Raw genomic sequence first — 27,913 nt, 5'->3', positions numbered from 1 at the left:
GCAGTGTATCTCCAGAGCCTATACTCTTTAGAGCTAGATTTTCTTGGGGATACTCAAAAGGAAGCACCCTACTGTGGAAATAGTAGGAGTAAATTGAATGATGGCAACATTGGATAACTTTAAACAACTTGAATGTAAAAAAAAAGACACTAAAACTCCATTGTTCATCCATCAAATATTTAAGCAACAACTATATGCTGGGACAATGACAGTTTAGTACCAACTTATTCATGGATATCTCTGACTTCATAATGGGGAGTCAATCACAATTTGCTTCTCCACACTCGTATGGGGAGTGGGGGAGTTGCCCCACCCCTGCAGTGTAAGTGCCGCCCTTGGTATCACATGACTCTGGGCCACCGTTGATTGGCTCAAGACCTGTACTAACCTGAAGATATCCAGCCCAAATTCTGGTCAGAAAATGGGTGTTGCATTTCTGGGTAAAGGCAGTGGGCGTTCTGATTCCTTGTCAAGATGGTAGACAAGTGTCTCTGAAAGCTCTTGCTCTACTTGTCCCTCATTTATTACTCAATCAAGTTGTCTTAGATAAGAGAGAGTGTGTAGGTCACAGTGGAGCTTGTGAGGCCAGACAGAGCCCTAGGGGCCTCTTTCCCAAGCTCTGCCTCCCGCTAGTTGGATGACCTGAGTCGATTTCTTCCTACTTTCCACAGTCCCTGGAGGAGACTATGCCCAAGTCTCCTCAGCAGTAAAGGGATAATTAACTACCTTCTTCAGGTACGGTAGTGAGAGGAAAGATGAAATATAGGTTGGAATAAGTATCTTAGCCAAGCATAAGCAGTGTTAACTGTCATGATTTTCCTCTTTTCCCACTCATTACCTTTGATACTATCTCAATATATTAGTTGGCCTTTGCTTCCGAATAGGAGGAGGAAGCAGTTCTGGAGAAAATGAAATCCTCATCAACCTTATAGAACCTACAGGAAAATATCCAAAATTGAGAAAGCCAAATAAACATCTTATTGAAAAAGATGGCACCATCTACCAAAAGCAGCAGCTGAAAGGCTGAAGGTAGTGAAGGGGGAGGGGAAGAAATGCAGCAATGGCTTTTTCAAATGTGTGTATTTCCCCCATACCCTACCCCATGCCTACCACCCCGACAAAATCCTGCCTGTCATACAATGCTGAGCACCAGCATTGAAATCTGATAAAACTGGTTCTGGGACTTACTACCTGTATCAACTAGCCAAATTATTTACTGGTTTCAGACCCATTTGCCTCATCTGTAAAATGGGACCAGGATACTCGAGTCCATAGACTTTAACAAGCAAATGGGTTTCTGCAGCCAAGACCTAGCTGAGGTGTGTGGAGGCTTCCCCACAACATCCAGCAATTCTTGGACACCGGCAAGGTGTCAGAGAACCTCTGACAAACCAGAGACAGTACCAGCTTCCACAAGTAAAGGGCTCCCTCTCCCAAGATGGCCCTGCACTGCAGACTCCAGGCCCAAGTCCAGGCTGTTCCCCAGGCTTCTTACCAACTGGCTATAAATCACAGGTTCTGCCATATCCCTTGGATTCTATTAATTTGCTAGAATGGCTCACAGACTTCAGAAAACCAGTTCACTCACTAGACTACTTACTGATTTATTACAAAGGATGTTAAAGGATAGAGGATCATCCAGGTGGAAGAAGAGACACAGAATAGGGGGAGGGAAAGGGCACAGCACTTCCATGCCCTGCCAGGCACCCCACCATTAGGCACCCCACTGTTAGGCACCCCACTATTAGGTACCCCACTGTCCCATGGCTCCATGTGCTTCCCAACCTTCCCAACCAGAATGTCTCTGAGTTCCACCTTCTAGGGGTCTGGAGGAAGCTTCATTACAGAGCCATGATCAGTTAATCATTGGCCATTTAACCTGAGCCAATCTCAGGAGAGGTCTTCTCCTCTCCCTGGAGGTGGAGTGGGGTGGGGAAGGGAGGAGGTTTGTTCTCTTGGCAATCAGCCCACCTCCCTCCCCTCCACCCACATTCTCAACTCCCCATCTACACCTTCCCTACTTAAAGGCTTCCAGAAGTCACCTCATCCACATAATAAAAGACATCTTTCTCTCAAGATGTCTCTCAAGACTATCTTTTCTCTCTTAGGAAATTCCAAGAGTTTTGAGAGCTGAGAGCCAGGAACCGTGGACAAATATGAAGTATATAATGACAGATATATTTCAGTCTGTTAAGTGACCAATATATTTCTTCCTATAAATCACAGTATTGAGGCCCTCCCTAGTGATGCAATGGGTTAAAGTGCAGCACTGCAAAGCTAGCTGCAACCACTTTAGCCCGAGTTCGATCCCCAGCTAGGGAGCTGACCCACATGGCCCAGCAGACCTCTCCTTTTTCACCCACTGCTCTTCTCAGCAGTGTGTTTCAGATCTGCCTGTTCTGCTCCCCACTCTGTCTCTGGTGAATGCCCTCACTGCTCCTGCACTTACGGCCTGTATCCCAGTTCTGTATACATAAATAAATCTTTAAAAAAATAAATTAAATAAATCACAAAATTGAAACAAGATAATGGATATTCCTATGCTTGCTCAATGACTTGTATATATTTTCAATCTCCTGATATAGACAAGATCTTAAATAGAAGATTTAAAAACTAAGTTTTGAGCAAATTTAATATAGTTTATTTAATAAAACTAGATAAAATGTTCTATTGTCTATCATATTACACAAAATGATTCCTTTTAAAATGTTACTTTCTCCACTATATTAATGAAACACTTGTTTTCAAACGCTAGACTTATACCTTCAAAAGCAGTGATTTTGTTATGAGTGCATCCACTTTTTTGAGTTATTTAAGTTTTTTTTCAGAACATGACATCTTCACTTGATCTGCACTCGTTTGACATAAGACAATTTTTAAAAATGATCACTTGGGGTTTCTTAAAAAGTTAAACACCGAATTACCATGTAATCTTGTAATTCCACTTCTTGGTATATGCCCCAAAGGGATTGAGACAGGAATGCAAATACTTGTAAACCAATGTTCTCAGCAGCATTACTCATAATAACATAAACCTGAGAACAGGCCACCTGTCCGCTAACAGAATGGATAAATAAAATATACTATATCCATCCAATGAATATTATTTTGTCGTGAAAAGGGAGTAAACCTCTGATAGCTACTACAACACAAAATGTGCTTTGACAACATTATGCTAACTGAAATGACCCAAACATTAAAAAGCAAATATTATATGATTTCACTTGTTAGTGGCCAGGCTAAGGGGCACCTCAGGGTCCCCAAAACTACCTGCCCTAAATGGGTTCTGCCATCTACCATATAAAGACAAAAACACTCTCAGTGAAAAAGACCTTCACTAGAAAAGAACTTAAACATAATTGGTGGGCAATAGAGAGAATGAATATAATTAAAGGAGTTTCTGAAACACCAGAACTTACCCACCCTCTCATGGGTAAATGTCTAACTAAAGAAGTTTGGCCCAGGCAGGACCACTGAGGCCCAAAATCATGCCACAAGTCTAAGGCCTCTTCTGGTAGGGAACTATGGGGTGGGGGTGGGGGGTAGAAGGTGCCAGGCAAGCCTGGAAAGAAAGGATCAACATCAATATAAAGTCATTATAAAGACTGCTGTTGTCAGCCTCCCCATGGGTCTCTCACCCACATCTCTGTCTCTCTAAGGTGTCTCTTTGATGTTCCCCAGGTCACTGGTAACAAGGTCAAGGCTGAGAAGAAAATGTAGCTTCTTCACCTATCTCTCTGCTCCATGTGCCTCCTCTAGGTGTTCTTTCATCTTCCTCTTCCCAGTCTTTTCCAGCTTCTTCTACACTGCTCAACTACCCCCTTCCTTAGGGTTGAGCAGGGAACCTGGAACCTCCCCTGGCTATCACACTGATACACATTTACAAGAAGCACACAATATATCCAATATGTTGGATACGTCATCTGTAAATACCTTCTCTAGATTCATGCTTTTGTTTTCATTTCCTCAATCTCTTTCTTTCCAAGAGAAGTTCTTAATTTTGACAAAGTCACCTTTATCAGTTTTTTCTTTTATGAGTTATGTTTTTGGTGGCATAACTAAGAAATCTTCCCCAACCCAAGTTACAAAATTTTCTTCTATGTTTCCTTTTGGAAATTTTATAGTTTTAGGTTGAAATTTTTGGCCTATGATTCATCTTACATCAATTTTTGTATAAGGTATGAGTACCAAGTTAATATTATTACAAATATTCATTAATTCCAGTTCCACTTGAATGTTTTTTATTTTTAAAGATTTTATTTCATTTATTTATGCATACCAGATCTGGGGTATAGGCCAGAGGTGTGGGGAGTGAGAGGATTCACCAGAGACAGAGTGGGGAGCAGAACAGGCAGATTGGCGAAGTACACTGCTGAGGGGAGCAGCGGGAGAGACAGGAGAGGTCAGCCGCGCCATGGGTCAGCTCCCTGGCCAGTGTCGAACTCAGGCCACCGTGGCTTGATAGTGCTGAGACTTTAATCCCTGTGCCATCAGAGAGGCCCCTCCACTTAAAAATCTTACTATTTTTCTATTGAGTTGCTTTTATACCTGTGTCAAAAATCAGTTTGCCACAAATGTGCACTATGAAAACCTCTGTTCTACAGTTATCTGGCTGGAATTGTCAAGAAAGATTTGGCTCACCTTTGTACCTCCGAACTGGGAAACATCCCGAGCAGCTAGAACTATTATAAAGGCAGTCACTTCCAGCTAATATCATCCATCTGTCTGGAAAATGGGGGCACATCAAAAGACAGATGGGTTTTCTTCCATATGACAACAATGCATCATGATCTCCCCCCTTGGATTCTTAAAACAAAAGTTAATATTTTAAAATAGAGCTGGAATAGAGTAACAAGCTGCCCTTCAGCCTGAAAGACAATATAAAAAGCTTGTGCTATGTATAAGCAGTTCTTCAATCAACTGTGGTCTAAATCCCATTTTTATCCAGACAATATTCTACTAGTTATAAGAATGCACTTCGTTTAAAAATGAAACCCAGGGCCCTCCCTGGTGGTGCGGCGGGTTAAAGCGCTGCACTGAGAAGCTAAAGCCACTTGCGCATGAGTTCGATTCCCGCCTGCCCCGGAGGTGACCAAACGGCGTGGCAGACCTCTCCTGACCCGCCCGCTGCTCCCCTCAGCAGTGTACTTCCTCGATCTGCCTGTTCTGCTCCCCACTCTGTCTCTCTGGTGAAGCCTGTCACCGCCCCTGAGCCTCTGGCCTGTACCCCAGTTCTGTATGTGCAAATAAATAAATCTTAAAAAAAATGAAACCCAAGGATTTAAATTCATAAAGAAATTAATTTTCTACTACATTTTTTTTCTTACATCATTGTAGTACCCATAGTTCCCCCGACATAGTCCTTGAGTCCATCCATCCCCTGTTTCGCCTCCTCCCACCCTCTCTTTTGCTGTGTGTTTGAGTTCTAGGGCCAGCTTGCTAGCTCTGACCTTAAAGAAATTTTAAAGGTGGTCCTTTCTCCTCTGGAACTGAAATTGTCTAAAAATCCAAAAGAGAAAGATTAGTCCATGCTGACGTGATGGCATGTCACTGCCAGATCCTTGACATTGTGCTGGGACCACCCCACTGACCCCAGGCAGGAAGGAGAGGCTTGGTTAGCAGGTTTAGCACTTGTTAGAATATGCAAAGGTACTCAACTTCCAATTCCCCTGCTTCTATGTCCTTTTCTGCCATGAATGCATGATGTCTCCACTGCAACCAGAGAGTTCTGAAGAGACTATCCACACAGTTGACTCAAAAGACAAGCTCTCTTCATTAAACTGTGATCTCTCAGATGATGTGTTTCCAGGGGAACAAACAAGAGGGAGTAATGAATCAGCAGCCAGTATCCCTGGCCAGACCTTGGAACCGGTGTGTGTATTTTCATTCAAAGTCTTCTCCAATTTCCCTTGATAATTTTTCTTTTATCAATTGATGATGAAGAAATGTGTTCGATTTCCATGTATTTGTGAATTTCCCAAATTTCCTTCTGTTATTGATTTCTAATTTCATTTCATTGTGATCAGAGAACATACTTTGTGTGATTTCAGTCTCTTAAGAATTAGTGAGATTTGTTTTAGGATCTAACATATGGTCTGTTTTGAAGAATGTTCCATGTGCACTTGAGGAGAAAGTGTATTCTGTTGTTGGGTTGAAAGGCCTATGGATGTCTGTTGAATCCAGTTGGTTTAGAGTATTGCTCAATTCTTCAGTTTCCTTGCTGATCTTCTATCTGGTTGTTCTAACCATGATTGAGAGTGAGGAATTGAAGTCTCCAATTATTCTCAAATTGTCTATTTCTTCCTTTAATTCCATCCTTTTCTTAGTGTATTTTGGAGTTCTTTTATGTGAATGTATGCTTACGTGTATTGCTACATTTTCTTGATGAGCTGACCCTTTTATAATTATAAAATGTCCCTCACTTTTTTCCCCAATTTTTATTTATTTATGCATACAGAACTAGAGTAAGGCCAGAGGTGCAGGGACGGTGAGAGGATTCACCAGAGTGGGGAGCAGAACAGGCAGATTGACTAAGTACACTGCTGAGGGGAGCACATGCCGCGCCATGTGGGTCAGCTCCCTGGCCAGGGATCAAACTCATGCTGAAAAGGCTGCGGCCAGCTTCATGGGCTGTGCTTTAAACCATTGTGCCATGGAGGAGAACCCTGTCCTTCTCTGTCTTGAGTAACATTTGTTTTTGTTTTTTTTGTCTTAAACTATTTTTTTTAAGATTTATTTATTTATTCATACAGAATTGGGGTACAGGCCAGAGATGCGGAAGGTGAGAGGATTCACCAGAGACAGAGTGAGGAGCAGAACAGGCAGATCGATGAAGTACACTGCTGAGGGGAGCAGCGGGCGGGTCAGGAGAGGTCTGCCGCGCCATGTGGTCACCTCCGGGGCAGGCGGGGATCGAACTCATGCGCAAGTGGCTTTAGCTTCTTAGTGCAGTGCTTTAACCCGCTGCACCACCAGGGAGGGGCCTTAAGCTATTTTATCTACTGTTAGGGTAGATGCTCCAGCTGTCTTTGGTCACAGTTTGCATGGTAGCATGTCCTCCATTCTTTCATGTTCAAACTATTTTTACCTTTGAATTGAAAATGAAGCTCTTCCAGACAGAACATGGTTGGATCATGTTTGATCCATTTTTTCCAATCTCTGGCTTTTAAATGGAATATTTAATCCATTTAAATTTAATATAATCATTGATCATATGGAATTTGCACTGCCATTGTATTATTTGTTTTCAGTATGTTTTTGTTTATTTTTTATTATTTTTTTCTTATATTTTTGAAATTCCTATTTCTCTTGCCACCATATCACCTGTAAACCATCACCATATTCCCTTGTTTTCCGTGTTTTATGCTTGTTTTGTTTCTCAATTCCATTCCCTTCTTTGGTGCCAACTATATGTTATAGAGTACACCTTTTCATTACCTTTTTATTATATATTTGTGAATTATTTTCTTATGCCATTGTGTGTGTGTGTGTGTGTGTGCGCCATAATTTCTTTATCCATTCATCAGATGATAAACACCCAGGCTGCTTCCAACTGTTGACTATTGTAAATAGTGTTGCTGTAAACCAATTGGTGGCTTAGTTCAAGTTTGTGTGCTAAATACCTAGAAAGGGGCAACTGGATCATATGAAATTTCTAGTCTTAATTTTTTGATCACTCTCCATACTGTTTTTCCTAATGACTGCACCAACTTACAATCTCAAGAACAGTGTAAAAGAGTCCCCTTTTCTCCACCTCCTCTCCAACACTTACTCTTTCTTGTCTTTTGGATAATAGCCATTCGCACACTGTAAGAAATATCCCAGTGTTGTTTTGACTTGCATTCTGTTATAATAAGAGATGATGAACATCTTTTTGTGTTCTTATTGGCCATCTGTATGTTTTCTTTGGAAAAGTGTTGATTCAGATCATCTGCTCATTTTTAAATTGAGTTGTTTCCTTTTTTACTGTTGAGATTTATGAGTTCTTTGGATATTAACCCCTTGTTGGACATATGATAGTGAATTCTACCATACTTTCACAGAAGAATCAATATCCATCCTTTTCAAACTCTTTCATAGGAAGTCAACATTACCTTGATTCTAAAACCAAAGTTATTGCACACATTCACACGCACACACATGCACACCCAAGCAAACAAAATAACTACAGATAAATATCTCTGATGGAGCCTCCCTGGTTAAATCTCAGCACGACGATGTTATCTGAAACCTTAGCTAGATCCTGGCCAGGGAGCTGACCCACATGGCACAGCAGACCTCTTCTGTCTACCCTGCTGCTCCCCTCAGCAGTGTATTTCAGTCAATCCACCTGTTCTGCTCCCCGCCCTGTCTCCGGTCAATCTTCTCACGCATACCCCCTCCCACCCATACATGCCTCTGGCCTACACCCCAGTTCTTGGATGCATAAATAAAATAAATCTTAAAAAAAAAAGTCCCTAGTGAACAGAGATACAAAAATCTCCTCTAGGAGTCAACTCCCAAGTGTAGACAGAGCAACAGGTACAAACCTACACTAGACACATCAGCACATACAACCTTGTCTGTTTTCTACATTCCCTTTTCCATGAAATATGTGAATAATAAAAGTTGTTGATTTTAGGGGCCCTCCCTGGTGGCTCAGCGGGTTAAAGCACAGCACTGATAAGCTAAAGCATGAGTTCGATTCCTGCCTGCCTCGGAGGAGATCCACATGGCACAGCAGACCTCTCCTGACCCGCCCGCTGCTCCCCTCAAGAGGGTGCTTCGTCTATCTGCCTGTTCTGCTCTGTCCCTGGTGAATCTTCTCACTCTCCGCAACTCTGGCCTGTACCCCAGTTCTGTATGAATAAATAAATCAATCTTTGGGAAAAAAAGTTGTTGATTTTAAAATGAGACCAACTAAAATTGTAAAGATGATACCTGGATATGGCAACAAATATTAAGGTTGTATTAAATACCCAAAAAGCTGAAGCTGGGGAAACTTTCAATCCATGGGAACTAGTCGGGAAGCATGTCAAAATGCATCATGCTGATGTAGTCTCATCCATTTGTCCAGCGCTATCACCTCTGTAGCCTGAGTTTGATCCCAACCAGGGAGCTGACCCACATGGCACAGCAGACCTCTCCTGACCTCCTCGCTGCTCCTCTCAGCAGTGTACTTCAGTAAATCCACCTGTTCTGCTCTCCCCTTCAGCTAGCAACTTAGGGGTACTGTGCCATGTGGATCACTTCCAGGGTGTGAATTGAACTTGCACGGAAGTGGCCAGCTTTGCAGTGCTGCACTTTAACCTACTGCGCCACCAGAGAGGGCCCTATTGCACAATATGTTATCCCAACACTTAGCATCTTAAAAAAAAAATAATGTTTATCGTCGCGCACAATTTCTGTGGACCAGAAATCCAAGAGCAATTTAACCAGGTGATTCTGACTCAGGGTCTTTCAAGAAGTTGCTGTCAGATACAGTCAGGGTTGCAGTCTCATCTGAAGGCTTGAATGGGACCAAAGGATCCACTTTCTTTCTTCTTTCCAATTTTTTTTTTTTTCCTTGGAGGACTTGGGTTTTTGTTCGGAGGGGGGGGGGCAGCATGAGAGGATTCACAGAGACAAAGTTGGGAGAAGAACAGGTAGGTTTACTGAAGAACACTGCTAAGGGGAGCAGCAGGTGAGACAGGAGTGGTCTGCTGTGCCATGTGGGACACCTTCCTGGCTGGGGATCAAACTCAGGCTGTAGAGGGCTTTGATAGCGCTGAGACTTAACTCCTAGGCCACCAGGGAGCTCCCCAGAGGAACCACTTTTAAGATGGCACATTCATGGGTTTTGTAAGTTGGGATGATTGTTACCAAAAAACCTAAATTCTTTGCTGTATGGGCCACCCCATAGGGCCAACAGAGAACTCCATAGCATGGCACCTGACTTCTCCCAGAATGAGTGGTCCAAGAACATCAAAGTGGAAGTGACTGAATCTTTTATCACCTAGATTTGGAATTCACACATCTTCTCCCAATCTTTTGGTTACACGTCAACCTTACTCCATGTGGACTGGCATCAGGATACTGGAGGTGTTTGGGTACACCTTGAGGATGGCTCCCACTTGCTTCCCCTCCACATCATTCCACGCTGTCAAAATCTCATAAAAGAACTTAGAGACAGAACAGAGTCTCTGCCAAGAAGTGGAACAACTGGCTTGATTGATCACAGAGATTAATTCTGCTTCCATTAACTTCACTGGGTCTCAGTTTCCTCATCCGTCAAATAAACTGGCCTGTGATGTCTTCTTTAGTTTAGAGCGTTCTTGATGGAAAAGGAAGCAACTGTGACTTTTCAGACTGTGTGACTCCTTAAGATCAGATGCTAAGCAATGTGCTAAAGACTTTTGTTTGAACAGAGGAGGACTTTGAAGTCAATGCTATTCTTAAAGGGCAAAAGAAAAAAAATCCAGTCCCTGTCTGACAATACATAGATTAACATCAAATAGGAGGAGACAGGCTCCATTGACCATAACCAAGTTCTTCAAAAGCTGTAAGGGCTTGCTGATTTAAGAAAGTGAATAGTGCAAAGTATGGACTGATTAATCATGGCATTTAGGTAACAGGCTACAATTACTTATTGCAAATTAATTACTCTAAGAAGGATTTATATTGCAGAGCTGCCTAAAATTGGGTTGCTTGTGAGGATGTGAGGAAAGATTGTTTAAAAGTTGCATTTTAGGATTTTTCTGTCAACTAGATCACAGAATTACAGAATTGAATTACAAAGGTTATAACAATAGAACCACTGTAAAAAGAAAAACAAATTTATATAGTCTTTTCTTAAAGTGGGTTCTTATTTTAAAAGAAATTAATGATGACTGCAGAAATTCAAATAATCCAGAAAAACACTCAGAAAAAAAATTAAAATCACTACTAATCTACCACAAAGAGTTACCACTTGTTTTTTGATGCAGGGACACTCACACTTAGGTATTGTTTTACAAACTGGAAATCATATTTATCCTAATAGGTGGCATGAATTTCATTTTTTATAAGTTTCTAATGAGCACATTAACCAGAAGGAATGTCAATTTTGATGCCCTGTTTCCCAAGTTTTAAATTTTTAATTATTTTAAAATAAATAATGCATGCACAGTGCAAAATTCACAAAGGACACAAGAATGTCTTTCCCTGTCACATAGTCCCCTTGCCAGAGGTAGGCAGATCTCCTCTCTCTTGATTATCTTCCTATTTATAAATCTGTAATCTTTTACCCGCTCACACAAACCATCATACTCTGTCCCATCAGTCTGCACCTTACTGTTTTCTCTTAATTATACATCTTCCTTACAGGTACACAGAGAGCTGGTTCATTATTTTCAAGGACATACTATTCTGTTATGTAGAGTTACCATAATTTTGCAAGGTATTTACATTGCTTCCAATCTTCTAGCATTGGCAACAGTGCTGATGTGAACCTGTTTATATACAATGAATACATAGGTCCCAACAGCATGCAGACCTTGTAATTTTTGAAGCAATTTCAAATTTTCCAGAATGAAAACGGCCCCCATCTCTACAGGGGTGCTCTAGAGGGCCTGTTTCCCTCAATATTCATCATTGCTATGTAGGATCATATTTTTTCATAAGAGAAAAAATTTCTTATTGGTGTTTTGATTTGCATGGATTTTATTGCAAAGACGCTTTTTAAAAATTTTATAATAGTTTATTTTTACGTATTTTTGTACATTTTTCCATCTCAGTTGCAATCCCCTTGGCTTTCCCATCACCAAATCACTCATGTGCCATCACCACAGTCCAGTGCAAAGAAGTTTTTTAACAGGGAGGTCCCCAGGGAAAGGGGAGTTCCAGTTTCCCTGCCTCACCCAAAGGAGGGTGGAGCTAAGCAGGAAGGAGAAGCTGGAGAGGAGACTGGGAGAAGAGAGGAAGGAGAGGATGGAGGAGTCCTCCTGGAGGAGGCGTGTGGAGCAGAGAGACAAGCTAAGAAGCTGCACTTGCTTCTAGTGTTAGGCTGATACCACGAACTTTGAGGACACGGAAATATTTAAGATAGATGCGGGTGAGAGGCCCGTGAGGAGGTTGACAATGGCAGCACTTATCTTGATTTTGATTTTTCTCTTTTCCTCCCAGACCTCCCTGGCCCCTTCTGCCCCTCTCCTGTGGGTCCCACAAGGAGGCACCTTAGACTGTGGCAGGCTTTGGGGCCTCAGTGACCCTGCTTTGGGCCAACCCTGTTTAACTGGTCATTTACCCAAAAGGGGATGGGTAACTTTGGGTGTTTTGTGTGAAAACTCTTTTATCTCTTCTTTCCCTTCTCATCTCTTTATAGCAAAGTAATTATATTGAGCTCTAGAGTATGTTTTGTCTTGACATGCAGATGGCAGGACCCATTTGGAGCCTACAGGTTTGGGGGTCCTGGGGTGCCCCTCACCCTGCCCTGTAATAGTTTGAGCATCTTTTCAAAAGTTACGCGAGTCATTACACCTTCTTTACAACCACCCCATTAGTCCACGCTCTGGTATAAGTAGAACCCCAACTAGAGAGAGAGCCAGGGTGCCCCAGGTGCTCAGGTGAGCCCTTGAACTGGAAGGAACGTGGGGTGCAGGTGACCAAGGTGGCAGTAATCGTCCCATCCCAATGGGGTGAAGCTGGGGGCATACTTGTTCAGCTCCTAACACAGGCCGCAGAACCCCCCCAGACCTTAGAACCTGCCTGACACCCAGCCTGGCCACGAACCCATTGTGTGACCTTGGCCAGGTCATCTCAGTTCCCTGGGCTTCAGTTTCCTCTTCTGTGAAACAGAAAATTTAGCATAGCCTCCTTGGTGGGGTTGTGGGAGGATGAAATAGGACGTAAGTACTTGGCACAGGTCTAGCCACAAGCAAGTACTTGGCAAGAGGTTGCAATTGTTATGGCAAGGATATTGTGAAACCCAGTGACTGGCCAGGGTTTTATAGGCTGTGTGTGTGTGTACACATACATATACCCTATAAAACCTACATATATATTTTATAGAGAAAATCCTATTGCTTTTGTATAGATACAAAATTTCTCTTTCTCTCTGTGTATAATCCATACATGTCTATTTTATTTTAAATAATTGGCCCATATGATTCTGGAAACTAGCAAGTCAAAAATGTGCAGGTATACTAACAAGCCAGCAACCCAGGGAAGAGGTAACGTGACAGTTTCTGTCTAAGTGTCCCACCAGCAGAATTCCCTGTGCTTGGAGGTTGTCAGTCTCTTCGTTTTATTCAGGCCTTCAACTGATTGGGTGAGGCCCACCCACACCAGGGAAAGTAAGCTGCTTTCCTCAAAAGGAATTTCAATTTAAATGTTACATTTAACATGTTTGGATAAAAATAAAAATATACATTTACTTAAGCATTTAAATTTATCTAAATTTTAATCTCCTCTAAAATACCCTCACAGAAACACTCAGAATGTTTGACCAAGTACCTGCACACAGGCCCTCCCTGGTGGTGCCACCAGTCAAAGCGCAGCACTATGAAGCTATCAGCAGTCACTGCAGCATGAGTTCGATCCCCGGTCAGGGAGCTGACCCACATGGCGCAGCAGACCTCTTCTGATCCACCTGCTCCCCTCAACATTGTATTTTGGTCAGTCCACATGTTCTGCTCCCCACTCTGTCTCTGGTGAAGCCTCTCACCTCCCACACCTCTGGCCTGTACCCCAGTTCTTGTATGCATACATAAAAATAAATCTTTAAAAAAAATGGGCACTGTGGCCCAGTTAACTAAATGCATATTTTTAACCATCAGCCCCAAGGAACCATGGCAAGTCAGCCGTAAGTTTTGGTATCCATCTAAAATTAAGGGTTTCTTTATTTCAGCCCTGAGACCATGGTGACCCTTGGAGACAGTCCTGTTATGCCAGTGAACGGGCCAGGGTTTTATAGGATTATCAGTAACACACCTTTTGACTTCCCAAAGGATCCGCTTTGAACAGTGAGGGTGGGCATGTTTTTACAAAGGAAATCCTTCGCGCCACTGCTCAACCTTTAGAAGTCAAAGAGACAGTGCTGACCCATCACACTACTTGAGTCCAGGGGTCAGTTCCAGCCTGGGTTTGGGGAGGAGGGAGAACCGGTACCAAGGATGCATTGCCGACATGACTGGGGTCAGCTGCAATGCCACAGGAAAGCTGGGGGTACCCACCAGCAACAGAGGGCCCAGGAGAGTTCTGAAGCACTGTGTGAGGCAGGATTTCACCTTTCTGAGCTATTTTGTTCTTTTTTTTGTTCTTGTCTCCAAAACAACCACAAAAGGAAAAAAAATTCCGCTAGTGCTAGACTCCTCCTGTTTTTATTCTCCCCACCTGGGAACAAAAGCAGGCATGTCGTGAAAGGATCCATGAAAGGATCCTCTGGTTTTTCCCGCAGGGACCCTCCTGCGAAGCTGAGAACAAAGGGACCCAAAGTGTTCCCCAGGGTAAGTCGGGAGAGTGGCCAGCTCCGGCCAGCCACAGGCTGGCCTTTACCTCTCAGGGTAAGGGGAGCATTTGAGGAAGGAGCTCCTGGTCTCTAGAATGCTCCAGGGAAGAGGGGAGTCCTCTCATCTCAAACTCTGCATCAACTTCTATAGACTGCTCACAGGTTAAGTAAATGAGTTAAGAATCAGACTCCCTGAAGACACATGGGTTAAACCACAGCGACTGGAAGCTAAAGCCACTTTAGCATGAGTTCGACTCCTGCCCCGGAGGTGACCACATGGCGTGGCAGACCTCTCCTGACCTGCCCGCTGCTCCACTCCTCAGTGTACTTCGATCTGCCTGTTCTGCTCCCCACTCTGTCCCTGGTGAATTCTCTCACTACCCCTGCACCTCTGGCCTGTAGCCCAGTTTTGTACGCATAAATGAATGGATTAAAAAAAAAAACAGGCTTCTCCCCACCCAAACAGTCTGTGGGCCCCTGTGCCAAGAGGTGCAGGCTTGGGGTATACGGGCCTTTGATGATGGCCCTGAGAGCATCTGGGTGCACAAGTGTAAATGCTCACAGCTGGGCCCAGAGAGATGGCTAAAAGGGTGGCATCGCTAAGCAGACCACTCAGAAGACTACTACAATGATGGGAGCACCACTTGGGGGTGAGACCGCCAGCTGGCACGAGACTAAGAGAATGCCAGAGAGGGGCCAGAAAGAGACACAAAGATTCGCTGGAGGTCAGGTTTGCCAGCCTCCGGCCCCACCTGCGCCCCCTACTTCTGCCAGGCCTGTGCCTGCCTCCTTGCATGCCAGCTCCCTGCCTGTGAGTCTGTGTATCCAGTTCCTGAGAGAGCATGAAAGGCCCGTAAAACCCACTGAGGGCTCCAGGACTCTTGTAGGGCAAATGGAGATGCTCAGGCTTTTTACACCTTGAATACAGGAGGCGCTGGGGCTTGAGGCACCATGCCTGACGGTGGACACCTGGCGTACGGGTGGGCATGTGTAAGTGGGCACACCTGAGCCTGGAGGCTGCCTCTAGAAGGGCGGCGCCACACAGAGGGCAGCAATGGCAGAACAGTGACGAGAGGGTGAGTGACTAGAGAGAGGCCGGACCAGGAGAGGATGCCAACGAAAGCCCGAAGAGGAAAGATACTGCTCCCTGTATGAGGAACGCCAGCAGCCCCTCCGGGCAGGAGAACCCCACCTCCTTGCCGCCCTCTTCCCTCATGCTCCAAAAAATTGCTGCAGTAACCTGACCCCATAAAGACCCACGCTCCCGTTTTGGGGTGCGACTCTAGGCCTACAGAGTTGTCACCTCACAGACTTTCAATAAAATCTGCTTCAGTCTGATACTCTCGGCCTCCTCTTTTTCTAGCAGTATAAAGAGGCCCTTTTGGGAGGGACGTGGTAGAGAATCGCTGGCTCCTTACAAATCAACCTAGTTACACCCTAGAAGTAATCAACGCTAACAACCACCAAGGAATACACCCCTCCCCAAAAGAACACCGTACCAGTACAATTTCACACCGTCAAAGGACAGCTTTCCTGCCCACCTATTACTTTGCAGGCATTTCCCCCCACATACCTTTTCTTCTTTGCAAACAGCAACAGCAGCTTTCTCTGCTTGCTGTGTCTGTACAAGCCTCTTCTCCCTGCCATTTTTAATATAATAAACCTACCCTTTTGGATACGACCAAATCTTTGCCTGTGGGACTACTTGCTGTGCAGCTGAAAGGGAAACTCTGGTTAAATTTTCCAGAGATAAGGATCCCACCCACTGAACCTGAAACATCCAATTGACATCAGTAACAACTGGCCCTTTGTGAATTTTGAGCACATTAAAAAACCACTGGTGCAAACTGAGATATACTTCTTAAAAAAAAAAAAAAAGGAGGGGGGGTGGTCCCTGGTGGCCTAAAGGTTAAGTTTCAGTATCACCTTTGAGGCATGAGTTCCATCCCAGGCCAGGGAGCTAAAGCACATGGCTCGCACTCACAGAGCAATCTTGTCTCACCCCTTTACACCCCATTTCTTCTATGCATAAATAATAAGTAAATCTTTTTTTTTTTTTAAAGTAATTTAGGGCCCTCCCTAGTGGCCCTGAAGCACTGCAAGCTAGCTGCAGCCGCCTCAGTGTGAGTTTGATCCCCGCCCCAAGGTGACCCACATGGCGCCACAGACCTCTCCTGACCCGCCCACTGCGCCCTCAGCAGTGTACTTCGTCAGCCGTCTACTTCATCAGTTGTCCTGTTCTGCTCCCCACTGTCTTTGGTGAATCCTCTCACCGCCCCTGCACCTCTGGTCTGTATCCCAGTTCTGTAAGAATAAATAAATCTTTTTTAAAAAAAGTAATTTAAAGTGAATTTCAGATAGGAATGACAATCATTGGGATATAGGGACATAGTCAATCAAGAGATATTAAAACTGATTTCATTTGCTGCTTTTTACTTTTTTTTTTTTAAAGATTTATTTATTTGCGCATACAGAACTGGGGTATAGGCCAGAGATGCGGAGGTTGAGAGGATTCACCAGGGACAGAGTGGGCAGCAGAACAGGCAGATCGATGAAGTACACTGCTGAGGGGAGCAGTGGGCGGGTCAGGAGAGGTCTGCCACACCATGTGGATCACCTCGGGGCAGGCGGGGATCGAACTCATGAGGAAGTGGCTTAAGCTTCTTAGTGCAATGCTTTAACCCGCTGCGCCACCAGGGTGGGCCCCGCTGCTTTTTACTTTAAGGTAGCTATTCGAAAAAAATTTAAATGTAGCTCCCATTATGTTTATGTTTGGACAGCACTATTCTGAGCACACCAGACTTGACTGCCAATTTTGCTTCCACCATTGACAAGTCTCGTCAGGTGACTTGCTGCTTCTCTAAGAGTCCTTGTGTTTCCCGGATTGTAAAATGTGGGTGGGGATAAGATGGTGAGCAATCCTTGTGATTACTTAGCAATGCACTTAAATAAACATAAGTTTGGTACCTGTCATTTATTAGAGGCCGCGGTTTCTCTATTGATACCGTCAGCGCTGGACAACATTGGTTATTAAAGGCCCTTCCTCTGCGACCTATTTCCATTCTGACGACAATAATAACAAATGGTAGCCAAGGCTTGATTGCTCTTTCGGGTGGGCGCCGCCCTCCTCACACCGAAAAATTAAAATGACCTAGGTTCCCTTCTGGAAATGGGGTATCTGTATTGATCAACAGAGCCCGGGAAAAAACAAGAAAACTAAGCGGCCACAGGTCATTTGACGACCCTTAGCAACTAACACTGGTGCCGGTTGCTAAGGAGGGAAAGGAAACACAAAGATGTGGTCCGTCAGCTCTTGCTCTCCGGCAGAGATCATTTCCGGTCTCGCCGGGCGCCCGTCCTTCATCCTATCTTTCCCCTGGCTGCTGGGACTCTAGCCGTGGGTTCCGCCGCCTCTGGATCTTTCAGAGCCCTGGTCGGTCCTCTGGGCCAGCGGCAGGGGCGGTGCGGACCTCCCGCACGACCGCAATGCTGAGCTCCCGGGCCCAGGCGGCGGTGACCGCGGCAGACAGGGCCATCCAGCGCTTCCTGCGGACCGGGGCGGCCGTCAGGTGAGTTCTGGGGGGCGGGGCGGCCGGAGAGGCCAGGACCCGGATCCCCAGCCTGGGCCTGCAGCGGCCTTTTCACGCCCTCGTCAGCGTCCCCGGGGCCGGAGTGAGCACTCCCGAGACTTCTGCGTCCCGTAGGTGTGGAGGACCAGGCCGTGAGGCGGAGGGCGACGGGCCACGAGGGTCTCCAGTCGTCCTGCAGTGCCAGTTCTGTCTGCACTTCCCACATTCTGTCACTGCACGCGACAGCCCCCCCCCCCACACACACACCCCGCTTGCTACCTGCTGGTACCTCGCCCAGACCGCTCATTGTTCCCAGAACTTCCCGGAACCCTCAGGAGTCAATGTCCCGAATTCCCTCAGTGCCGCTCCCCGCCCCCCACACACCTTAGTGCCTTGCAGACCATCCAGGATTCCTTCATCATTTAGAATGTCCCCAGTTTTTCTCGGATCCCCCTAGTCACGTCATTGCCCGACGCGTCGGGTCCCCCATCTTGCTAAGCTTCTTAATCAACCCTGCAGTGTTTCTCAATCCTCTGATTATCGGGAGCTTCCTGCCTCCGCTTCACATCCCATTTTGTCAGTACCCCTGTTTCTGTTAGCCCCACCCCCAGTAATTCCCCCCAGTAATGCCAGGGCTTCCCTATTCTCAATGGGTCCCCAGTCTTACTAGTGACTCCTTATCTTTCAGGGGTCCCTAAACCGGTCAGGATTTCTTAGCCTGTTAAGGCTCCAGTCCTGTTAAGGCTGCCCTGTTCCTGCCAGGCCCCCCTACTGTGTGGGTCCCCATTCTGATGAGGGACCACATTTCCATCCTCTTAATGCCTTCCCCCAGGCTCTATGCTTAAGCGAGCATGAAACCCCTTTCTCCCCCCATTAATGACCCCAGATGACCCAGACCTGTTGCTCAGGTCAGTTTCCTTCCTCTGGAACTGGAGCAGGTGTAAAGAGCTCATTAAGGCAGGGCTGGAAGTCCTCAGTGGCTCTCCTGTCCAGTGCCCTGTCCTGCAGATGGGAAATGGGCCTTAAGTCATCTGTGGTGCTGCCCCCGACCTGATAGAAGAGGCGAGAGAAGCGAGGCCCCACCACTCTCCTTGTGTTATCACTGTGCAGAGTAATGGGGGATTACTCTGCAGATTAACCACCTGCCCTGGGAAATTTTGGTCCACAATCTGCACAGGACCTGGGTAGGTCCTTTCTTCCATTCCTTCCACACTCTGTCCTTCACTTTCTCTCATGAGCCAAGCACAGACTTGGCAGCTCAGTAGGCATGAGTTCAGGCCCACGCTGCCTTGGGCACTTTGACCACTTTGGCGGTGTCTCCTGGTTTCCTAACCTATAAAAAAGAAAAGATGAAAATAGGACTTACTTCCTTCGGCTGACTTGAAGATGACATCAGATTATCACAGTGCCTGGCACAGAGTCATGTTCCTTAAATATTAGTGTTTGATGGAGGGATTTTAAGGTACTTATAAAATGCTTAGCATTTCAGTGATGTTTCTTTTCAGACTTTCTAGACTATCCTGTTAGCTGTCCTGTTGTGTATACATCAGCATAAGGGTTCATTGAGAAACTTCAAGAATAACTTTGTTTTCTTTTTAAGATTTTACTTATTTATGCATACAAGAACTGGAGTTTAGGCCAGAGACAGAGTAGAGGAGAGCAGAGCAGGAGGATCTACTGAGGTACACTGCTGAGGAGAGCAGCGAGTGGGACAGGAGAGGTCTGCCACGCCATGTGGTCACCTCCCTGGCTGGGGATCGAACTCGTGATGCACTGGATGCGGAGAGCTTCACAGCACTGTGCTGTAACCCATTGTGCCACAAGGAAGGGCCCTCAAAATAACTTTCATGAATGAAACTGAGATGAAACTTATAATTATAGCAACCAGCACTTATTAAGATTTTACTGTGCTCTTGTCCAGTAGTATTTATTTCATCCTCACAAGAACCCTTTGGAATAGTGTTCTTGATAGTTCCTGTTGTACAGATGAGGAAACTGAGGCTTAGCTGGTGCAATGATGCCCTAGGAACTAGCAAAGCCCGTATTAAACAAGATGGATGTGATTCTAGTTGCTTAGCCAAATTCTGTTCACTTTCTGTAGTCTCTATCTTGAAGACAAAAGTTGATTTGAAATTCATTGCCAGCAATGTAGAATATCAGTTATGAAAATGTTGGTTGTTGTTAGGTGGTCACTCATAGCATCAGTGACTCTTTGCTGAGTTAACGTTGAGACTGAACTAAGGCCACATATTAACGTGATCCAGTGAGAATATTGCATACATACACATGCAACATGTGTGTTCAGGACTATATCACACACTGACACACACATACATGGTTGACCCTACTCAGTGGAAATGCATTAATTTTGTATAAAATTGGTGTTTTAATTGCCAATGAAATTTTTTTTGTTGTAAAAAAATAAATTCAGTGTTCAAGTCTAAAATTTTTCAAGTACCTAGTAGACATTTGATACTATCATATGCCCACTTGAAGGAGGGATAAGAATAAATCAATTCCTGTGTATTTTCATCGGTATCCCATCATTCAGTAAACAAAAGTTATTGAGGCCCACTACGTGCAGACATGACCTAGATACTTGAGATCTGTCAGCAAGGCCAAGGTCTTTGCTGCCTGTGACTCTGCCCCCCCGTTGAGGGAGACAGACAGTCAAGTGCATGGATGAGTGAGTGTCATGTGAGAAGTTTCCAGATGCCATGGCTAAAGGGGATAAAGTGCAGGCTCTAATAATCTGCCTGGAGCAGGCCTCCTTGGGGGGGAGGGAGGGAGGGAGGGAGCCAGGTAGTGACCTGGGCATTCCAGGTAGGGCGAGGCCGCAGTGGGAGAGAGGCGGCAGTGGGAGCTGGCGCGTGGCCAGCTGGCAGCAGAGTGGGTGGCAGAGCAGGAGGAAGATGCTGGCTTCTCCGAGCACAGAGGGCGTTGGGAGGTTGTGTCCTGACTCGGTGAACCCTGAGTCTATAAGATGCTGCTTTCCAGGACCTAATCCTGTTACTGCCAACTAGTCTAACTTGGAACGTAGGTATTTGGTGGGTCATTGGGTTATTTGAACAAAATGTTACTTCTCTGTCCCCGTGCCTGTTTATCCACATACTGTGTTTGGTTAAGGGATGACAGTAAACTTTGTTTTTCAGATACAAAGTCATGAAGAACTGGGGTGTTATAGGTGGAATTGCTGCTGCTCTTGCTGCAGGAATATATGTTATTTGGGGTCCCATCACAGAAAGAAAGAAACGTAGAAAAGGTAAGAATGAGCCATCGGATCACAGTCTGCAGACTTGACCCAGACACCCCAAAACAGTATGGGGGTTGGGGGGAGAGGGAGCATTTTTTGTTCTTTTACTCCTGTTTTTTAAATAGTACTTTATTTTAAACTTAATGTTAATGACTTGTTGTTTTTACCCTGTAGTAAAAAGATTGATATTCTACCCCCTCCGTGTCTGAGTTTGAGACCTGCTTTGTAATGGAAATCATGTGACTTAATTGCCTGAGTGTTGTCATTAATATAACAGTTGTGTGGCGTTAGGACAGTGGAGCAGCCTGACTGTTACATGGTGGTTTTGCCGACTAGCTGCTAGTCACTAGTGAAAGATCCAGATTAGTTTCTTCATTGACACAAAAATCTATTTCCTTTTTTAAGATTTTGTTTATTTTTGAGTAGAGGAGATGGGGTATAGCCACAGGTGTGTTGGGGTGGGGAGGTGAGAAGATTCACCAGACAGAGTGGGGAGCAGAACAGGCGGATCTATTGAAATCCACTGCTGAGTGGAGCAGCAGAGGTCCTCTGTGCTGTGTGAGTCAGCTCCCTGGTGGGGATCAAACTCAGGCCTCAGCAGTGATAGTGCTGAGCCTTCACCCCTAGGCCATCAGGGAGGCCCCCTATTTCCTTCTTTTTAAAAATACTCCCTTTTGTAAATAATGCTCTATTGATTAAATTTCAGTAACAAAAATGGGGAAATAAATATGGCAAATGTTGATCATTGTTAAATCTGGGAGTGGTTATGATTGGGGTTTTTCTTTTGCACATGGTTGACAATTTACTAGTAGAAAGTTAACAGCAAGTAGAAGGAAGTATGTCAGACTCTGCTGATCTCTACAGTATTGCTATCGTGGTGTCTCCCACCAATTATAAAAACAAAACTCTTGTTATGGGGATCAACAACAGAACGATTGTTTTCTTTGGCCTGAAAAACAGTGCTTTTTTTTAATCAAAGGAGAGAAAGAGAATGAGAGAGCAATGTTACTAAGTGTTTTTGTACATTCACGGCAAACCACGCTGTCAGACACTGGTGGGTCTCACACATAACCCACGACAGGGCTCTGTCCTGCTGCCGCCTACAGTCTCATGAAGAGCAGTGTGGACCAGCCCTGTGCAGGCAGAGTACCTGCGCAGTCTCTGGGGTAAGGGGTTTTCACACCGGGGCTTCTGATTTAAGGCTACCATGCGAAACTCTGCATCTGGAGTTAGAGATTGACCCAGTGTGATGGGCTGTTCTCTTCCTCTGTCCTCCTCCCACCCCGCTCCCCGTTTGTTTAGGGCTTGTTCCTGGCCTAGTCAACTTAGGGAACACCTGCTTCATGAACTCCCTCCTGCAAGGCTTGTCTGCCTGCCCAGCTTTCATCTCTTGGTTGGAAGAGTTCACCACACAGTACAGCAAGGGGCAGCAGGAGCCTCGGCCTCACCAGCACTTGTCCTTAACGCTGCTGCACCTCCTGAAAGGTATCCAGTTGGGAACGGGAAGAACCCTGTGTACATTTTCTTTTCTTTCTTTCTTCTTTTTTTTTTTTTTAAGATTTTATTTATTTTTGCATAGAAGAACTGGGGTGTAGGCCAGAGGTGCTGGGGGTAAGAGGATTCACCAGTGACAGAGTGGGAGCAGCACAGGCAGATCTAAGTATAAGTAACCCTCAATATTCAGCATGACCATAGTCAAAGAACTCCATATATGAGAGTAGGAGATCTTTTTTTTCCTTTTTGCCTGACAGCAAAAGTTGACAAACCCAGAGTCTGACCTGATCATGGGCTGTGTTCGTACACTGCTGCCAGGCTGAGGCCGCCCTTTGTGGAAAGCAGTTCGGAACAACATCATAATAGCTTGCAAAATGTTCAGTCCTACTTGACCTAGTAATTTCATGTGTGGGAGTCTTGCAGAAATAGTTAGAAATGTGTATGGTCATTTTACTGGCCCAAAATGCAAGTTCTACAAACAAATCCAGGGGTGGTGGATCCCTGCCTCTCAATCTGGAGAGGTTGATAAGGTTTAAAAAGTCACCTAGCTTTATTTTAACCAAATACTTGGATCATAAAACGATTACCCCCCTCCATAGCATTGTTAATAACCTAAACCGTTCCACAAAACAAGATTTGAGAAATGGTGGTATATGCACAAAGGTCTCTGATGCCTAATTCTTTTTTATTTTCAATTTATTTAATGTAGAAGAATTGGTGTGTAGGCCAATTGGTGTATAGGCGCAGGGGTGAGAGGATTCACTGGAGCAAAGCAGGCAATTTACTGAAATCCACTGCTGAGGGGAGCAGCAGGCAGGTCAGGAGAGGTCTGCTGCACCATCTGTGGGTCAGCTTCCTGGCCAGGGGTTGAACTCAGGCCATGGAGGTGATAGCCGACAGCAGGCCACCAGTGAGGTCAGATGCCTAGTTCTAATGGGGAGACAATGGAAGGAATTTAGGTTGTCCAGCAGTAGAATGCTGAAGCAAAAAAAATGGAATATTGCACAGCTAATGAAAACCATCTTTGTGATGTGTTGTTTTGCATTTGAAAGAGGCTATAGACTATCGTATTAAGTTTAAAAGAGCAGGATTCACAGAGTAATGTAATTTGAGAACAGCAAAGCAAAAATTTCCACAGATAGAGGATGGACTGAGAAAGACCAGAATGTTAGCAGTAGTCATTTGGCTATTACACAGTCGATAGTTCAGAAACATAAAAAAAAACAAACAAACTATATTTCTGAAACTTCCAACATGAAGAATATATTGCTCTCAAGGTCAGAAAAAAATTGGATTGAAAAAATACTCAGTTATATATTGCTTCACCGTGCTATTTCCCAGGTGATCTTTGCTTGACCCAGAAATCGTTATGAAGCAACTTCTGCTCTTCTGGATGAGGCAATTAGAAAATAATTTCTTTTACTGCCCTGTTAAAAAATAATAGTGCCCCAGAGGCAGTGTGAAACGCTGGACCGTGTACGCAGGTGTTGGGGTGCCGGCTGGGCGCTGTTGCCCCACGACCGGCCCTGTGCTCACCGCCTCTGTGACCCAGCCCGGAGCCGAAGCCCAGCTGCGCCGGCTGGACGTGCTGCCGTCTCTCACTCTGTTATGTGACTTTTAGAAGCAATTTTTAATTATGCAAGCAATGCATCCGCGAATTTTCCTTGTGAAGATAAGACAGGACAGAGAAGGCCTGTTAGTACGAGCCCACCCAGTCCTTCCTTCCCAGAAGTCAGGTGTAAGTACCTTCCCTGCGCCTTCTGGGCTTCACCTGCGCTTCCAGGTATCCCCGAGGAGGTCTGGGTGTTCGCATGTGTGTTCTTCCCCACGCAGTAAGTACTGCGCACCGCACATTTCGGGCAGTCACTCCAACTCTGCCCTCTCACTTTTCTTTCTTTTTCTTTAGAGCTCATTGGTCTGCTCTGTTATGATTTCTGTGAATTGCTTGGCCCTAGCCCTTACCTCTCTTTAAGAATTGTGGTAAAATGACCATAGCAGCATTCACCATTTCCGTCACTGAGTGTACAGTTCTGTAACATCGACTCTTGGGCACTTTCTCATTGTTGTGTAACCATCTACCCTTCATCTCCAGAACATTCTCACCATCCTGTGCTGACATAGTACCCATGCAACACTACCCCCCGACCCTGGCAACCACTCTTTGTAGCGTCCTGTCACCAAGTTCAGAGTGGGACTAGGGGTTCCCCACATCCACACACAAGTCTCAAGACCCCAGTGTACCTGCCCAGAGCTGGTGTCAGACTCCACAGATGAAGACTTCAGTCCCGCCAGACTGCCCCTCCCCCCAGCACCATGCCAGTATGTAACCTGCCCCTCTGGCCAGCTGGCTATAAATCAGAGGTTCCCATGACCCTCTCCTGGGTTTGATTAATTTTCTAGGACAACTTAAAAACTTTGCCAGCTTATTGTAAAAGGATACAATAAACGACATAAAAGAGCGTACAGATGGTGGAGAGGTGTCAGGCAAGACGGGGCAGGACACCCAGCCACCACGCCCTGTGCTCACCTGTGTTCTCAGACCCGGAAGTCCTCTGGATTTGTCCTTTGGGATTTTTGTGGCAACTTCATTACCTGGTTGTGATTGGTTAAATCATTGGACACTGGGGATTTATTCAGCCTCCTGGGTCCTCTTCTCCTATCCCCTCTAATCATACGGTAGCTCCACAGGCAGTCGACCCCCATCCTCAGGTGTGGTGTCAAAGTCATCTTGTTAACATACAAGAGACACCTTTGTGACTCTCATCTCTTATGCTATTAGAAAGGTATTGTACCAGGGCCCTCCCTGGTGGCGCAGCAGGTTAAAGCACAGCACCATGAGGCCAGAGCCAGCCGCTTCAGCGCAAGTTCAAGTCCAGACCAGGGAGCGGACCCACAAGGCCTGGCAGACCTCTCCTAGCCCACCCGCTGCTCCCCTCAGCAGTGCACTTTGTAGATCTGCCTGTTCTGCTCCCCACTCTATCTCTGGTGAATCCTCTTACCAACTACCCTTGCACCTCTGGCCTGTACCCCAGTTCTATATGCATAAGTAAGTCTTAAAAAAAAAAAAGGTATTTTACCTGAAACAGGATGAAAACCAATATTACTTTCTTATTATAAGTCCCAGTTATCACAATCACTGTTCAGTTTCTGGAAGTGTGACATCGCACCTCATTTAAGTGAACTCATCCGTTCTTGTCCTTTTGTGTCTGGCTCATTTACATAGCATGGTGTCCTTAAGGTTCATTTGTTGGGGGCTTAGGAGACGGGGTTCACTGCTTTCTTTGAGAATTCAGCAGATGTCCCCATTGATCAGGACACGGCAAGTTTATCCAGGAAGAGAGAAGGAAAGAGTCCCCTGTAGACCAGGGGCAGGAGAGCTGCGATTTGCCGGAGCAGGGGGTAATTTTTAGAATGTTCCTTGATGGCATTATTGTGGAAATGATCACCTTGGGGTCAGATTGGGCTGCTCTAAAATCAGTAATCCTCCTGCCCCACTTCTGGCTGAGGCTCTTTTCTGACCCCACTTCAGATGTGCTGGAAACTTCCACAGCTGGGTTAGTTACGATTTATTAATCACCCCGACTGACCTCTGGGATTCTGTCCTTGTGAGACTCCCACCCTGAATTTTCCATCTCACTCATGTGGTGGCGTGTGTCAGAATTACTTTTATTTTCAGGGCTGGATTTGAGCAATGCTCCATTGTGTGTGTGTAGCGTGGACCGGTCGCAAGGCGGGGGCCATTCAGGATGTCTCCACCTTTTGACTTGTGAACAATGCTGCTATGAACATTTTTATAAGAAAATTATTCACGCCCGACTTTTATTGCTGGGTCAGATGGTAATTCCGTTAGTTTTTTTTTTTTTTAACATTTTTTTTAAAGGTTTATTTATGCATACAAGACTGGGGTACAGGCCAGAGGTGCAGGGGCAGTAAGGGGATTCACTAGAAATTCCATTAATTTTTTAGGAAGCACAGACCCACCATGCGACATCACCAGTGTACACTCCGCCCGCGGTGCGCAGGAGGTGCCAGTCTCCATGTTACCCTTACTTGCTGGTGTCTCTTTCATACCGCCCTCACGGTGGGTGGAGTGACATCTCATCGTGGGTTTGCTTTGCAGTTCCTGCCATTTGTGTACCGGCCGCTTGTATGTCTTTGGAGAAACGTCTGTTCAAGGTTGTTGTCTCATTTTTGAGCTGGATAGTCTGATTTGTTGCTGAGTCTCAGGAGTTGTTTGTGTAGGTGGAGGAGCAATCCCTCATCAGCTGACGTGGTTCGCTTCTGCCGTGCGCATACTGTCTAGACACCCTTTATTTCGTCATCTGCTTGCAATGCCTGGTCATGAGAAAGGGGCTTTCAGGTGATATTCCTCCCACTCCCCGCCATACATGGCTGTCACACACACAAGCACATGCTTCCTGGGGGTAGGTCCTGAGAAAGTCACGTGACCAGATATGGGTCACAGAATTATTAGTATAGGTGTGGCCCAGTTGCTCCAGTGGCCTCCTCTTAGGCCAAGCTGGACTTCAGTGGTCTTCCTAACCAAAGGGCTGCCTGAGAGATGGAGGAGGAAGGTTCTGTTTCTTTCCTGGGGCACCGCCTTTGCTCTGAGGGTAAATGTCTCGTCTCGGGGCTTATTTGCACCCTAAGTCCCGGACTCCTCAGGACTGGCTGCTGATTCTCCACACTGACCACCCTTTAGCCACCCACAGAGTGCAGACATGTGAGGGACGGGAGACAATGTTCAGCACCTGGAGTATTGAAAGGAAATTGCTCATTCACCAACAAGACAAAGAGAAGAAGCTGAGTGAGGCACTTACCTGGGGAGTCGCTGAACTCCAGGAAATTTCAGAGGTGGCAAGCCCCGACATTTTTATCTCCTCCACCAACTTTACCGAGCCAGTGATACTCTGTGGGAAGGGAAATGGGCAAGGTCACGAATTGGCAACTACAGCCCACGAGTGTGCTCCGGGTGACCACCTGTTTCTTCAAATAGTTTGGGGCATAGTCACACCCCTTGTTTCATGCAGCCTGGGCAGAACGAAGTAGTTTCAACAGACTGCGTGGCCTGCTAAGCTAAAAGCATTTTGCCCTCACAGGAAGTCTAGACATAACATAAACTTATAGAGCCATCAAACCTTTTTTTTTTTTTTT

The 27,913-nt window shown here is 45.4% G+C and overlaps 1 protein-coding gene across 3 annotated transcripts in view; it reads left to right on the top strand.

Annotated features, from left to right (window-relative positions):
• Positions 1–17,884: 17,884 nt before the first annotated feature.
• Positions 17,885–27,913, top strand: part of USP30 (ubiquitin specific peptidase 30) — a 23,506-nt gene continuing 13,477 nt past the window's right edge. For all 3 annotated transcript variants that reach the window (XM_012731189.1, XM_012731190.1, XM_004690957.2), the window contains exons 1-3: positions 17,885–18,012; positions 21,165–21,274; positions 22,568–22,750. In XM_012731189.1, coding sequence (XP_012586643.1) covers positions 17,930–18,012; positions 21,165–21,274; positions 22,568–22,750 — 376 coding nt within the window. In that variant the 5' untranslated portion in view covers positions 17,885–17,929. The remainder of the gene's footprint in view (positions 18,013–21,164; positions 21,275–22,567; positions 22,751–27,913) is intronic.

This window comes from Condylura cristata, unplaced genomic scaffold (assembly GCF_000260355.1).
Source record: "Condylura cristata isolate star-nosed mole 26May11 unplaced genomic scaffold, ConCri1.0 scaffold00029, whole genome shotgun sequence".
NCBI lineage: Eukaryota > Metazoa > Chordata > Mammalia > Eulipotyphla > Talpidae > Condylura > Condylura cristata.
Note: the sequence above shows the minus strand (reverse complement) of the source record. Positions and strands in the feature narration are given on the sequence as shown.